Below are 15,098 nucleotides of genomic sequence, written 5' to 3' on the forward strand. Positions count from 1 at the left end.
GAGTGATAATTGTTTTTCAAATTGAATCAAACTAATTTGATGGGATTAGTTTGAATGAAGATAGACATTAACTAGTCTATAAATAAAGGGTTCCTCTACTGAAAAAATAACACAGTCACACAGGCATTGAAAGCAGTTTGAGTCCCCAATTAAGTCCAAATCTAAGGACATACACCATCGTTGTGCATTTGGCTGATTGATTGGAAGCATCCAACTCAATTGCAATCAGGTTTTTCATATAAATAATGGCTGGAGGTAAGTGCGTTTATTTTAATTATTCTAACAGTTGGTATCAGAGCAATGTTGTATCTCTGCCTTATTTATTGAAAATGTTGTTGTATAATGATTTTTGATTGGGGAAATATATTGTTACTTTTTGCGATATTTTTTGGCATGTTATTGTTTGTATTTCAGCAGTAAAAGAACATCATCAGTACCTGTGTATGTCGCAGCCATTCATTGGTCACAGATGATTTTACATCATCGCTCATGGTTGCCATGGGTCTTCGTTTTTGTTTGTCCAGATGCCATGGACGCCTCTTTGACCGCGGCTTTGCGATTGCTTGGCCATCTCCGAACAACCATGGCTTTAAGTTTTGCCATGACGACAGCCAAAGCTTTTCATCGTGGCCGACTCATCCTGGGTTAACCGTGAGGCGTGGCTCACTGTCTTCAGTTTGCCATGGCCGATGGGTCTCTATTTGACTGTGTGTGTTCTGCCATGGCCGGATGCATGGATGACGCAGGCCATCATTTTGGCTGGGTAATCGCAAGCGACCGCCATGGGTATGGGCTGATGGAGGCGATGACCAGAGGAGCAAGAGGGAGGCGGTTATGGCGCCTTGTAGACCTACGAGACGTTCATCGTCACGATGGCAATCGCCGATGGCTTTGACAGTGGTAGCAATCGCTGGCGGTGATGGCATGGCGTCAAAGGCAGTTGGTGGCGACGACGATGGCGTGTTGGCGGTGGCGTTTCAGTGGCGATGACGGTGGCAAGAGTTTGAAAACCCTTGCTGCTTGTAGGGGAAAAAGAAGGTGGGTCGACTCATTGGGTTGCCGAGTCGACCCACAGAGCCGGATTTGGGTCGCGCATTGGGAGCGTGATTCACGCGCCCATGCCACCTGCTGTGCATTGGCACAGCCACGTGCCTTGTGAGGCGCGTGAGGCTCACACGCACGCCATTGCTATGCTTAGGACAACCACACACCTTGGTTTTTTTTTTTTTTTTTACAGCTTATAATAATTTAATTTTTTATGCAATTGATTGTATTAATTTCTTCTTTAACTGTTAAATTGCATGCTTAATTAAATTATTTATATTTTGATCATGATAATGTTTATGCATATGCAATTAATTATATCATCATGTTAATTAGTGAATTGATATTATGCATAATTATTGGTGTTATATATGCATAAATTAATTTATTGCTTATGCATGATTTATTGTGATTAAATTATTTAAATGTCATGTGATTAATATGATTTTGATTAATTAGAGACTAGCCACAACATCTTTAATTAATTAAAATTATATATTGAGTTGCAAAGATCACATGAGGTTAAATGACATTAATTGTGATTAATCATATTGAATACAATAAATTTTATCCCATAGGAATTTTTGTTGTATTTGAAGTGATTAATTAGGATGTGATAATAAATTATTTTCTTAATTTACCCACATGAATTAAGAAAAAGAATATAATTTGTCAGTCACATCATAAAGTTTATATTATGAATCAATTTAAATGTAGTAGCTTAGCCCACAGGCAGTTGTTATATGTTAGTGATTCATAATTGTTGCATGCTTTACATTAGTAAAACATGACATTAAGTTATAGTAGCCTCGCATACAGTTACATAAGTATGATTATATGTTTATTTTTTGCAGTTGTTTTACCTGTGAATTTGTCTGATATGAAGTGTGACGTTCCTGATTTGAATGGTGATAACTATAAGGAGTGGAAGGACATGATTCTTCTGCAATTAGGTGCATGGACTTTGACTATACAATCCAGAAATCTGAACCATCTGCAGTCAATCCTACTAGCACTAAGGCTCAGATTGCTGAGCATAAGCGATGGGAGCGATCTAATCGCCTCATTATGATGTTCATTCGAACTAAGATTTCTGCTAGTATTCGTTGTTCAATTCCAGAATGTAAGACAGTCAATGAATTGCTGAAGGCCATTGATGAACAGTTTGAGTCTTCAGATAAAGCACTCGCCAGCACCTTAATGACGAAGTTATCATCGATGAGGCTCACCGGTATTGAAGGTGTGCGTGAGCACATAATGAAGATGAAGGACATTACAGCTCAATTGAAATCCATTGAGGTTACGATGTCTAATTATTTCCTTGTGCATTTCATTTTAAATTCTCTCCCATAGTAGTATGATCCCTTTAAAATTTCTTATAACATACATAAAAATAAATGGTCTATTAATGAATTATTGACCATGTGTGTTCAAGAAGAAGGGGGGCTGATTATGGAAATGGGAGAGAGTGCATATATGGCCACTCAAGGAAAGAATAAGTCTACTCAAGCAAGGCGTAAAGGAAAAGATAAAATACCCATCCAGTCTAATTTAAAGAAGGAATCCAAGTGCTTCTTTTGCAAAAACAAAGGACACCTGAAGAAGGATTGACTCAAATTTAAGGCATGGTTTGAGAAGAAAGGTAATCTAACCTAACTTGTATGTTATGAATCTAATATGATTGATATTTGTCATAACACATGATAGATTGATTCTGGTTCTATAATCCATGTTGCAAATACCTTGCAGGGTTTTCTAAACCAAAGGAAACCAGTGGGAAGTGAACAAAGCATCTATTTAGGCAACAAGATGCGTTCACATGTGGAGGCAATTGGGACATACAGGCTGATTTTACATTCTGGCTTTGTTTTATATTTAGAAAAAACTTTTTATATTCTTAGTTTCTCTAGGAATTTAGTTTCAGTTTCCAGACTCATACCCTTTGGATATTCCTTTAATTTTATGAAAAACTCATTTGATTTGTTTTATAAATCTGAGCTTGTTGAGACATTGTTTGATGGTCTTTTCAAAATTAATTTACAAAACAATGCCTCTTATAATGTAATCATGCCCAAATCAATGCAGGTATTAAAAGATGTGTAATGAATGAGGATTCCTCTATGTTGTGGCACATGAGATTGTGACATATCTCCATTGAGAGACTTAGAAGATCAGTAAATGATGGAGTACTCAATGCTCTTGATTTTATTGATTTTCATACTTGTGTAAACTGCATAAAAGGAAAGCAAACTAACAAGTCTAAGAAAGGTGCCAAGAGGAGTACAAAAATATTGGAGATCATACATACGGATACTTGTAGTCCAGATATGGACGCATATGGTCAGAAATACTTCATCTCATTTATTGATGACTATTCACGATATATGTATCTCTACTTGCTTCATAACAAGAACAAAGCATTAGATGGCTTTAAGGTTTTCAAGACAGAAGTTGAGAAACAGTGTGATAAGCACATTAAGATCGTGAGATCAGATAGAGGTAGATAGTATTATGGAAGATATACTGAGAATGGACAGGCACTTGGTCCGTTTGCTAGGTTTTTCGAGGAAAATGGGATTGTGGCCCAATACACTATGCCAGGGTCTCTAGACTAGAATAGCGTAGTTGAAAGGAGAAACCGAACATTATTAGACATGGTGATGAGTATGCTTAGAAGCTCTAAGCTTCCTAAATCTTTGTGGACTGAAGCTCTTAAAACGACAGCGTACATATTAAACCGAGTTCCAAGCAAGGTTGTCCCTAAGACGCCATTTGAGTTATTTAAGGGTTGGAAACTGAGTTTGCGACATATATGCACTTGGGGATGTCCGTTTGAAGTAAGAGTTTACAATTCACAAGAAATGAAACTAGACCCAAGGACTGTAAGTGGGTATTTCATTGGATATGCGGAAAAATCCAAGGGATATAGATTCTATTGTCCATCTCACATCACTAGGATTGTGGAATCAAGAAATACAAAATTTCTTGAGAATGACTTGATTAGTGGGAGTAATCAATCTCAAAATTTGGATTCTTCTGAGAAAGACTATTCAGATATTCTGACTCCCATTTCAAGTGAAAGACTAACTGAAGTTCATAGTACCCCTCAAGATCAAATGGGTGTTATACAACCAGTCTTTGATATTCCACAAGCTGGTGATAGCAATCTAGAAGATCCAGTTGTGCAAGATACTCCTCATGAGGATATTGACACAACATTAAGAAAATCAACTAGAATAAAGAAATCAGTCATACCTAGTGACTATGTTGTGTATCTTCAAGAATCTGACTATAACATTGGAGCTGAAAATGATCATGAAACGTTTTCATAAGCCATGAGTTGCAATGAATCCAAATTGTGGTATGATGCTATGAAAGATAAGATGAATTCCATGGCAACTAATGGAGTTTGGGATCTTGTCGAGTTGCCTAATGGGGCTAGGGCTATTGGTTGTAAATGGGTCTTTAAGACTAAGAAAGACTCATTAGGCAACATTGAAAGATATAAGGCAAGACTCGTTGCTAAACGATTCACATAAAGAGAGGGAATCGATTACATGGAGACTTTTTCTCCTGTATCCAAGAAAGATTCTTTCTATATTATAATGGTATTAGTAACACATTTTGATTTAGAATTGCATCAAATGGATGTGAAAACTGCGTTCCTTAATGGAGAACTAGATGAAGAGGTTTATATGAAACAACCAGAAGGATTCTTCTCTAGTGTTGGTGAGCATTTGGTATGCAAGCTTAAGAAATCCATATATGGATTGAAACAAGCCTCTCGACAATGATACTTAAAATTTCATGATATTATCTCTTTATTTGGTTTTGTGGAGAATGTCATGGATCAATGTATATACCAGAAGGTTAGTGGGAGCAAAATATGTTTCCTTGTCTTATATGTGGATGATATCCTACTTGCAACCAATAATAAGGGTTTGTTACATGAGGTGAAACAATTTCTCTCTAAACACTTTGATATGAAATATATGGGTGAGGCATCTTATGTCATTGGTATAAAGATCCATAAGGAAAGATCTCGAGGCATTTTGGGATTGTCTCAAAAGACCTATATCAACAAAGTGTTAGAGAGATTTCGGATGAAAGATTGTGCACCGAGTGTAGCATCCATTGTGAAGGGTGACAAGTTCAATTTAGATCAATGCCCGAAAAATGAACTTGAAAAAAAAATAAATGCACAACATTCCATGTGCTTCAGCTGTTGGAAGCCTAATGTATGCTCAGATTTGCATAAGACTTGACATTGCATTTGCAGTGAGAATGTTGGGAAGATATCAGAGTAATCCAGGTTTGGACCACTGGAGGGCTGCTAAAAAGGTTATGAGGTACCTTCAAGGGACTAAGGACTACATGCTCATGTATAGACGGATTGATCATTTGGAGATGGAAGGTTACTCGGATTCAGACTTTGCTGGTTGTGTTGATTCTCGAAAATCAACTTCTGGATACATTTTTATGTTAGCTAGCGGAGCCGTGTCTTGGAAGAGTGCCAAATAGAGCTTAGTTACTACATCCACTATGGAAGCTGAGTTCGTTGCTTGTTTTGAGACTACATCGCACGGTGTATGGTTGAAGAGTTTCGTTTCAGAGCTTAGAATTGTTGATTCTATATCTAGGCTACTTAAGTTATATTGTGACAATTCAACTGCTGTTTTCTTGGCTAAAAATCACAAGAGTGGTAGTTAAAGTAAACATATCGACATAAAGTATTTAGCCATAAAAGAACGTGTTAAGGAAAATATAGTGGTCATAGAACACATTAGCACTGAATTGATGATAGCTGATCCTTTAACTAAAGACATGCAAATTAAGGGTTTTAAGGATCATGTAGAACGAATGGGAATTGGTCTCATGATATGATTTAGTTGTATGAACAACTATTGATGTAATGAAACTCTTATTTAGTTGTTTGTTGATTTCTCATTTTGGGTGTACACATTTATGTTTGAGAATAAAAAACTGTTTTGGACACCGAATAAACATAGGGTTTATTCACAAAGTTGTGTTATCACATTGGCACTAATGGGTAGGAAATTAGATGCATTGTGATACATGGAAGGTAATACTTAATTGTAGAGGACTTATCGTCATGATTCATGTATTTGATTCTTTCTTAAGAATAAGGAGATATGGATATAAGGTGTTTCATTGGTCAGATAAAATGTACGGACCAAGTGGGAGACTGTAATTATCTTTAGTATGATTATCATTAGGTGGTCTTATTTATCTGAGAAATATCTTTTAAACCATTAGGCAATTATCTCCTATTGTATTTATCCACTAGATAAAGAGTGATAATTGTCTTTCAAATTGAATCAAACTAATTTGATGGGATTAGTTTGAATGAAGATAAACATTAAATAGTTTATAAATAGAGGGTTCCTCTATTGAAAAAATAACACAGTCACACAGACAGTGAAAGCAGTTTGGGTTCCCAATCAAGTCCAAATTTGAGGGCATACACCATCGTTGGCATTTGGCTGATTGATTGGAAGCATGTAACTCAATTGCAATCAGATTTCTTTATATAAATAATGGCCGGAGGTAAGTGCATTTATTTTAATTATTCTAACAATTCAAACCCTTTTATCAAATTTTTATTTATTTTTTTTTTCAAGAGAGAGAGAGTATGGAAATTAGTTGATCAGGTGAGTGATCTTCGCATTACCCATAATATAACTCGATCTAATTAAGATAGAATCCTTAATTAATGGTAAATAATATTGGGTCTTATGGTAACTACACTAACTGTGTATGGTAAAATGATTAGGGCCATGTGGGAGAAAGAAAATTAAACCAAAAGCCCTTGGGGTAATAGTTGGAGGAGGGGTTTTGTGGGTGAAATGGCTAGGCTGCACTTACATGAGGGGCATAAGTGAGAAGGTTAAAAAGCCATGAGAGCAAAAGTGTCATGTGAGAAACTTTCTGGGCAAATCTGAAGTTCAGAATATTACACTTGAAAAATCTCATAGGGTTAGATGGTCTGTGTCCATTGGCTTGGGAATAAGAGATAGCTCAGCTACTCGAAGGAGGACTTCTTGTTATCTCAAAAGATGAAAATTTATTTGCTTTTGTTCTTATTTGAATGTAACAATAAAATTTACCTTGGCTTCTTTTTAAAATTATTAAGATTTTGTAATGAATAAAATGATCAAATAGCGTATAATATTTTATGTGTAAATATTATAAAATTTAAGGCAGATTTTCGTAATTAAAAAGAGATAGTATAGTTTTTTTCTTGGGTTTCAATGACTTACCTTACCGAAATAAAAGTTCATTTATTTATAAATGAGATTGAAGGAATTGTGATAACTATCCTTCATATTTTGGTATTAATTAAGATTTGGTTTAGCTTTATTCGTTACACGACTTTATGATATAATTATAGAGTTATATTGTTTGTACTTTTTTGCTATAGAAATGTTCGGCGAATGAGTATTTGGGCTTCTTCAAGGTCTATTGGGTTCTTTATGGGTCTTTTTTTAATTTTGTTATTTATAATTTATCTTCAACTTTTGAACATGTTCTTTTGTGAATCTCGTGATTACATCGATACGTAATCATTGGCGCATATCTTTTTGCTTCAAGTCTTATTCCCTTAGAATTTTCTTATAAATTAAGTTATTCTCAATATTTCTTTTTAGCTCTCCCATTTAATCTATTTAATTAGGTTTGCTTCAAGTCTTATTCCCTTAGAATTTTCTTATAAATTAAGTTATTCTCAATATTTCTTTTTAGGTCTCCCATTTAATCTATTTAATTAGGCTTGGTCTATGTACACATAGCTTCAAAATAGAGATTGAAAAACTAAGGGTATCCAAAAATTAAGTTATAGAATATATTTTTTAATTTAATTGTTGAAATCTCTTATTAAAAATTAGAAAATTTCAGTTTTTTATTTTTTATTTTTTTATATTATGAATTATAAAACACTATTCTTGATATTTTCTAAAAATGAATGTTATGATTTTTTAAAATATAAAATGTCTTGAATATTTTTAGCAAACTAAAAAAATTAGAATTAAGAAGTAAAAGATATGTTTAACTTTTTTAGTTTTTTTAATTAATATGTTTTTTAATTTTTTAAATAAATAAAAGTATAATTGAATGTGGTCTAAATTTTTTTTCCATACAAAGCAACTATTAAATTCTCAAAAAGAACAATTTTGGTAGTACCATATCTTAATACAACGCAATTAATATTTCTAGACATGGTGTATTTATTGTATATTTTTTTAATATTTAACAAATTAATTAGTTAATGATATATAAATGCATATTATTTTGAAATAAATATAATTAATTAATTAAATTATTTAAATATAAAAAAAATTAATAAATAAACATTGTCTAAAAATAACACAAACTTTACAATTAAGGTGTTCTCTCTTAATTCATTATTTTATTTCACAGTATTTGTTTTCTTGGCAAAATATTTATAATATTATTACGGGTAATGCGAATTATTGGGCAATAATGAAGCAGCAATAATGCAGGTTGTTTTTACATAAAATATATTTATTGTATATTATTTTAATAATTAAATAATTTTATTAATTATTGATAAATATCAATGATCATTATAAGCTATAATAAAAGTTATTAGGTGTACCTAAGAACATAGATCGGATAATAAGGATAAGTGCTATGTCGATTTTAATTTTGTGGTATATAAGTTTGAACATTTTTTTATGCAGTGAGACGAAATTTCATGCCTATGATTTATCTCTTCTTGCATAATCAAAAACATGAATACGAGAGACCGTGAAAAAGTGTCATCTCAATAAAAGTTATTAAGTTTTTTAATTTTCACATCCATAATTATAATAAATTTATAATTTTTTTTAGCTCCAAAAGAAAATTCAACGAATCGGGCTCGCCCACGACACGGCCCGTATCGGATGCTCGTTGAAACGGCCCAATGGCACCGCCCGTTCGATAAAAGGAGAGATACGAAAGGAAAACGAAGCGAGGGAAAAATAGAAGGGCAACCAAACCTCTCCAGCACGCTAGTATGTGCTATCGGGAGTTCAAGACTGGTAATCGATTGGGGATTCTCAACCCTTGAAGAAGAAGGTTCACGATGGTAGGGTTCTTGTTTTTCTCTTCGTTTTTTTACGTCTTCTTATCGTCGTCCTTATTTTCCGTCGCTGTCGTTAATACGATTTACGGTGTTGTGGTTGTTTACTTTATGAGTCGAGATTGAACTTTAGGTTATCGGTTTTGTCTTTTTCTCCCTTTTTTAATTAATGGATGTATGTTGCTTCCGCATGAATGACGCTAGTAAAACACGTGCTTGATGTTGTTGGGAACAAAAGAAAAAAAAGTTGTGCTTATGCGGGTGTAATGAGCAGCAATAAGAAACCAATGCCATATCTCATGTTCCAGTCAAAATTTTTAATGCTTCCTGGGAACCTGAGAGACCAATTGACTGGAAATTTGGCCAAACGGAAGTAAATCACAAAGCCCACCTTGCAGTGTAGCCGAGTGAAACAAGAGCAAGAGCCGGGGCCCAGCATTTAGTTCTGGGTTTTTGTTTGAATCCCATCTTATGCACTCTGATATAGGTATTCTATGGGTATTTTTTGGTATCTTGATTTATGGTTTAGGACCGGTATTTTTAATAGGTCTCTCATAAAAGGAAACGGAAATTGTATACGTTAATTCTTAACTGTGATTTTAAAAATTTCAAAACCATATTATGATTGAGAAACGTGTAGTTTGGTTTGAGATGAAATTGTGTATTCAGGAATCAGTATATTGATTGAGATATTTGAGTGTAGTTTTGGTTGGTTGAGTGTTTTTTTTTTCTTTGCTAGGTAGTTTTGATTTGAGTTTTTGTTTGTTCTTGTTTCTTTTGGTTTTTCATCAATTGCTATCATAACCTTCGAGATTAATAGCCTTCATAAGTTCCAACCAACATTCTAACAATTTTCTCGTCATTCAAAGAATTAATTCATCATCATTCAACATCAACACACAACAACTAGAAACTTTATGCAACCACACCTTTCGGTCATCAGGGAGTTTCAGCAACATCCATCTTTATCCCTTCAACAATCACACAACAACATCATTCATGCCATTTCACTCTTAGTTTCCATTAAAATATCAACTTTAGAAGCATACAAGAGCAACAAACAAATGAAGACCACTGCCATCAAAACCATCAACAATTGCATTGAAGCTGCCAAAATTGTGGAAATCCCTAATTTACAAGTTCGTGCCACCAAACACCTTTTTCAGGTCCTTCTCTAGAGGTACTTCATCACCACAACCTTAGAAAACTGTCACCATTTCTGGAGTTCTTCATCAACCAAGCAACAACGCTCATCGGCTTTGGAAAAGATCATAGAAGGCCACCAGATCACAATTGAATCACTGATGACCTTTTCGATAACATTAAAGCCACTTGCTAAACTATTGCAAGCTAGTAAGGGCCCTCATTGATCTCTTCAGACTCGATCAACATTCTCACCCACATCTTTGCAACAATTGAAGACCCTCATTGGAGCTCTCATCGGACTTTTAGTCTGTTATGTTGTTGTCTTGAGTATATGATAAAGTTAGTTCTAGAAGATCAGTGAAGGCAATGCACATAAATGGCTATTGAAGATTTAGATAGGAAATTGTATCCCATGTGAAATTAGTGAAAGTTATGGGGTTAAATTGTAATTATATAAAATCTTCATTGGGATGTCCGCCCTATTCTATAAATAGAGGGAAAGAGGTAGTCGGGTGAGAGTGATTTCCATTCTATTGTATTGAGTGGATATTCATTATGAGAGAAAGGCTAATGAACAAGATAGCTTTGTAATCTTGGGGAATAAGTGTAGGATATACTCGGGAATAGGAGAAATTACTCATGCTATTGTATTGATCATTCTTGGTAATAAAGAAGGCTGCTCTTGGTGGTAGAGATGGCAAATGGGCAAGCCAGGCCGGGCCGAATTTGGTCCGCGAGAGAGGTGGGCCGAGTTGGGGCAATGGAAATTGGGTCCCGGCATGGCCCTCTAGCCCTTAATAAATGGGCCAAGGCGGGTCGGGCCGGGCCAGGTCCTGCTGAGTCGGGTCGGCCCGTGGGCCATTTATTTTAAAATTTTTAAACATAATTTTTTAAATATTTTTTTCTCAAATGCAACAAATATTTTTTAAAATATAATGTTTACCTACAAACATAATTTTTTTATGTTTACTGTAAACATAATTTTACAAATATAATGTGTACTTATAATTTTTATGTTTGTAAGATTATGTTTACTGTAAACATAATTTTGCAAACATAATTTTTAATTATTATGTTTAAAATATGTTTATAATTATTAATTACATACATAATGTTATGTCATTTGTATTAGATTAGATTAAATGTAAACATGTATCTTTGTATTGCTGCATAATTCTTTTCTGCTTTATCGTTAGATTAAATTTCTCTTCTAGAAGGTTTGTTTTTAGAAGGGGGCTGCTGTCTCTTAGATTAGTTAAATCAGTTAAGCAGTTGGTCAGTTAGTTTTTTTTTTTTTTATTCTTGCTTGTTATCCGCACCCCTATTGCCTATAATAAATAGGGGCCGTGGGAAAGGAGTTTTAGCGAGAGGTTTTAGTGCGCCTATATGTGTGAAGTATAGCTTTCGGTTTTCTGTCTTGATTTCGGGATTGAGTGCGAGAGGTAGGGAGTGGCTGGTTTTTAGCTTGTATTCCCTAGTATCCCTATAGCTTTTAGTGTATATGGACGGGAGGGGATTCAGTTCTTGTTGTAATCATCCCTTGGATGTTTCAAGATAGTGGATTAAATTGGTGCCTAGCAGTCTGGATGTAGGTCTTGGATTTCAAGACCGAACCAGGATAAATCTTTGAGTGTTTCTTGCTGTGTGTGTGTTTTTGTTTGTGCATTTTTCTATTAGTGTGTTCTTGGGTTTGATAGTGAGCTAGGTGAGTTGAGAAAATACGTGGAGAGCTGTGAGTTTCTCTAACGACTTGGTATCAGAGCCAAGAAGCGTTCTTCGGCGATCAAGTTTTTCAAGAAACTCAAGGAATCTCGCTTTCTTCAAGAAATTGATATGGCACCATCTACCTTCAGATTTGACATCGAAAAATTCGATGGATCAAATGACTTTAGTCTATGGAGAATAAAGATGGAGGTGCTTCTCTGTAGTCAAGGACTCGAAGGAGCCCTGGAGCAAGAAGTCAAGACAACAGATGCGACCACTGGGAAAGAAGTACCAATGCTGACTGAGGAATAAGAAACGGTCAAGAAGGAAATCAACAAAAAGGCTTACAGCATTCTGATCCTAAGCCTAGGCGATAAAGTTCTTCGAGAAGTCTCTAAGTGGAAGACCACAGTAGAGATTTGGAAGAAGCTTGAAGACCTCTACCTTCAAAGATCGTTGTCCAGCCATCTCTTCTTAAAGGCCAGGTTTTTTAATTTCAAAATGCAAGAATCCCATAAATTGCATGACCATATAGATGATTTTAATAAACTGTGTCTAGACTTAGAGAATATAGGAGTGAAGTATGAAGAGGAAGATAAGGCCCTAGTTCTGTTATACTCTCTACCTAAGTCCTACAAAAATTTTGTAGACATCCTTCAACATGGTAGAGATAAGCTCTCATTAGAAGATGTCATAGGTGCCTTAAATTCAAAAGAACTTAGGTTAAAAATGAATGAGAAAACCTCTTATGGGGATGCGGTATCAGTAAGGTCAAGAAGCTCTAAAAAGGATAATAAAAAGAGGGGTAAATCAAGGTCTAAATCTAGAAATGGGAAAGGCCCGATAAAATGTTAATATTGCCAGCAAGAAGGCCACATTAAACGGCTATGCCCAAAGAGAAAGAAAGACTTAGCGGATAAAGAAAAATCAGGAGATGGTGGAGCCAACTGTTGTGACTCCGGTTATGATAGTTCGGAAGCCCTAATTGTTAGTGAACATTCAGACAACCTAGAGTGGGTGTTAGACTCTTGTTGTTCCTTCCACATGACCCCAAGAAAGTTATGGTTGCAAAACTTCAGGGAAATTAATGGTGGAAAGGTCTTGCTCGGCAATGACCATGAATGTAAGGTTCAAGGGGTAGGAGACATTAGGTTAAAACTTCATGATGGCTCCATAAGAACCCTCACTTCAGTGGGGTATATCCCTGATTTGAAGAGAAACTTGGTTTCTCTTGGAGAGCTAGATAGAAATGGCTTTAAGTTTAAATGTGATGGTGGATCATTTCAGATTACAAAGGGGTCATTAATCTGTATGAAGGTAGTTTTAAAGAATGGAATTTACCTATTGCAGGCCACCACTCTATGTGGTGAAGTTTCAGCAGCTAGCAATAGTTCTAGATCTGAAGCAAGTCTGTGGCATCTAAGAATGTCACACATAAGTGAGCAAGGGCTCAAGGAACTTGCTAGCCAAGGTATTTTAGATATTGGGCAGTCTATAGAATTAACTAAATGTGAATTCTGCATTCTAGGTAAGACAGCCAAAGTAAAATTCAGCAAATCAGCTATCCATTCTTCTAAAGCACCCCTAGATTACATACATTCTGATTTATGGGGTCCAGCCCAAACAGAAACCCATGGAGGTTCTAGATATTTTCTATCTATTATAGATGATTTTTCAAGAATGTTGTGGGTATATGTTCTAAAATCAAAAGATAACACTTTTGACACATTTAAATTATGGAAGAGTATGGTAGAAAATCAAAAGGGCAAGTCGGTTAAGGTAATTAGAACCGATAATGAGTTGGAATTTTGTAATAAAGAGTTTGATCAAATGTGTAAAGATGGTTGGATAATTAGACATCTTACAGCTCCCGGAAATCCCAAGCAAAATGAGGTTGCTGAGAGGATGAATAAGACTCTCTTGGAAAGGTACGGTGCATGTTGTTTCATGCTCAATTAGCCAAATCTTTTTGGGGGGAAGCAGTGGCTGCTGCTGCCCATGTCCTAAATAGAACCCCCTCAAAAGCTATCAGCCTCCAAACCCCTTATGAAAAATGGACTGGCCATAAGCCAAGCTTAGCCCATCTTAGAGTATTCGGTTGCCTAGCATATGCTCATGTAAAGCAAGGTAAGCTAGAACCTAGGGCTAAGAAATGCCTCTTTATTGGTTACCCATCAGGTGTTAAAGGTTACAAACTATGGAACTTAGAATTAGATGGACCTAGAACCATAGTTACAAGAGATGTAACTTTTGATGAAGACTCTACCATAAAATTAGGAAGTAATGAACCTCAGCCAAATCAGAAAGAACCTGGAAAATCAGTTCAGGTGGAGATCCCAAGTGAAAACCCAAATCTGTCTCAGGAAATCTTAGATTTCGAACAGTTTGATCCTAAACCTTTAAATAACTAAGACCAAGATCAAGGATCCTCTCAAGTGGAAGAAGAAGAAGGTGACAGTGATGCAGACTTAAGCCTTAGAGAACCTCCTAATCCTGATAGATATAATGTGGCTCGAGATAGGTAGCCTAGATCCCGTAGACCTCCCCAAAGATATGGCTTCCCAGACCTGGTAGCTTATGCCTTTAATGGTGCAGCAGAATCCATAGGAGAAGAACCTCTTACCTATGAAGAGGCAATGGCCTCAAAAGATGCAGGCAAATGGCTAGAAGCCATGAGATCTGAAATTGCATCTCTAAATAAGAATCACACCTGGGAATTGGTTGAAAAACCAAGAGGGCAGCGTGTGGTAGGCTGCAAATGGTTGTATAAAATTAAAGAGGGAGTAGGAGATCAATCCAAGCCTAGGTTTAAGGCTAGACTGTGGCTAGGGGCTTCACTCAAGTTCAGGGAGTTGATTTTAATGAAGTGTTCTCCCCAGTTGTGAGGCACACTTCTATAAGAATTCTCCTAGCCATCACTGCTCAAATGAACTTATTTCTTGAGCAAATGGATGTTACAACAGCCTTCCTCCATGGGGACTTAGAGGAGAAGATTTTGATGAATCAACCGAAAGGTTTTGAAGCTAAGGGAGAGGTGGAGAAAGTATGCTTGCTTAGAAAGTCCTTGTATGGTCTTAAGCAGTCCCCAAGGCAATGGTAC

The 15,098-nt window shown here is 35.7% G+C and overlaps 1 protein-coding gene across 6 annotated transcripts in view; it reads left to right on the forward strand.

The window, feature by feature from the left end:
- Positions 1-9,019: 9,019 nt before the first annotated feature.
- The window catches only part of LOC127807847 (uncharacterized), a 35,608-nt gene continuing 29,529 nt past the window's right edge, over positions 9,020-15,098 (forward strand). For 2 of the 6 annotated variants that reach the window (XM_052346004.1, XM_052346005.1), the window contains exon 1: positions 9,020-9,154. In XM_052346004.1, coding sequence (XP_052201964.1) covers positions 9,152-9,154 — 3 coding nt within the window. In that variant the 5' untranslated portion in view covers positions 9,020-9,151. The remainder of the gene's footprint in view (positions 9,155-15,098) is intronic. The other 4 variants (XM_052346002.1, XM_052346006.1, XM_052346003.1 and 1 more) reach the window with 4 other exon arrangements.

The sequence above is a fragment of the Diospyros lotus genome, chromosome 8 (assembly GCF_014633365.1).
Source record: "Diospyros lotus cultivar Yz01 chromosome 8, ASM1463336v1, whole genome shotgun sequence".
Taxonomy (NCBI): domain Eukaryota; kingdom Viridiplantae; phylum Streptophyta; class Magnoliopsida; order Ericales; family Ebenaceae; genus Diospyros; species Diospyros lotus.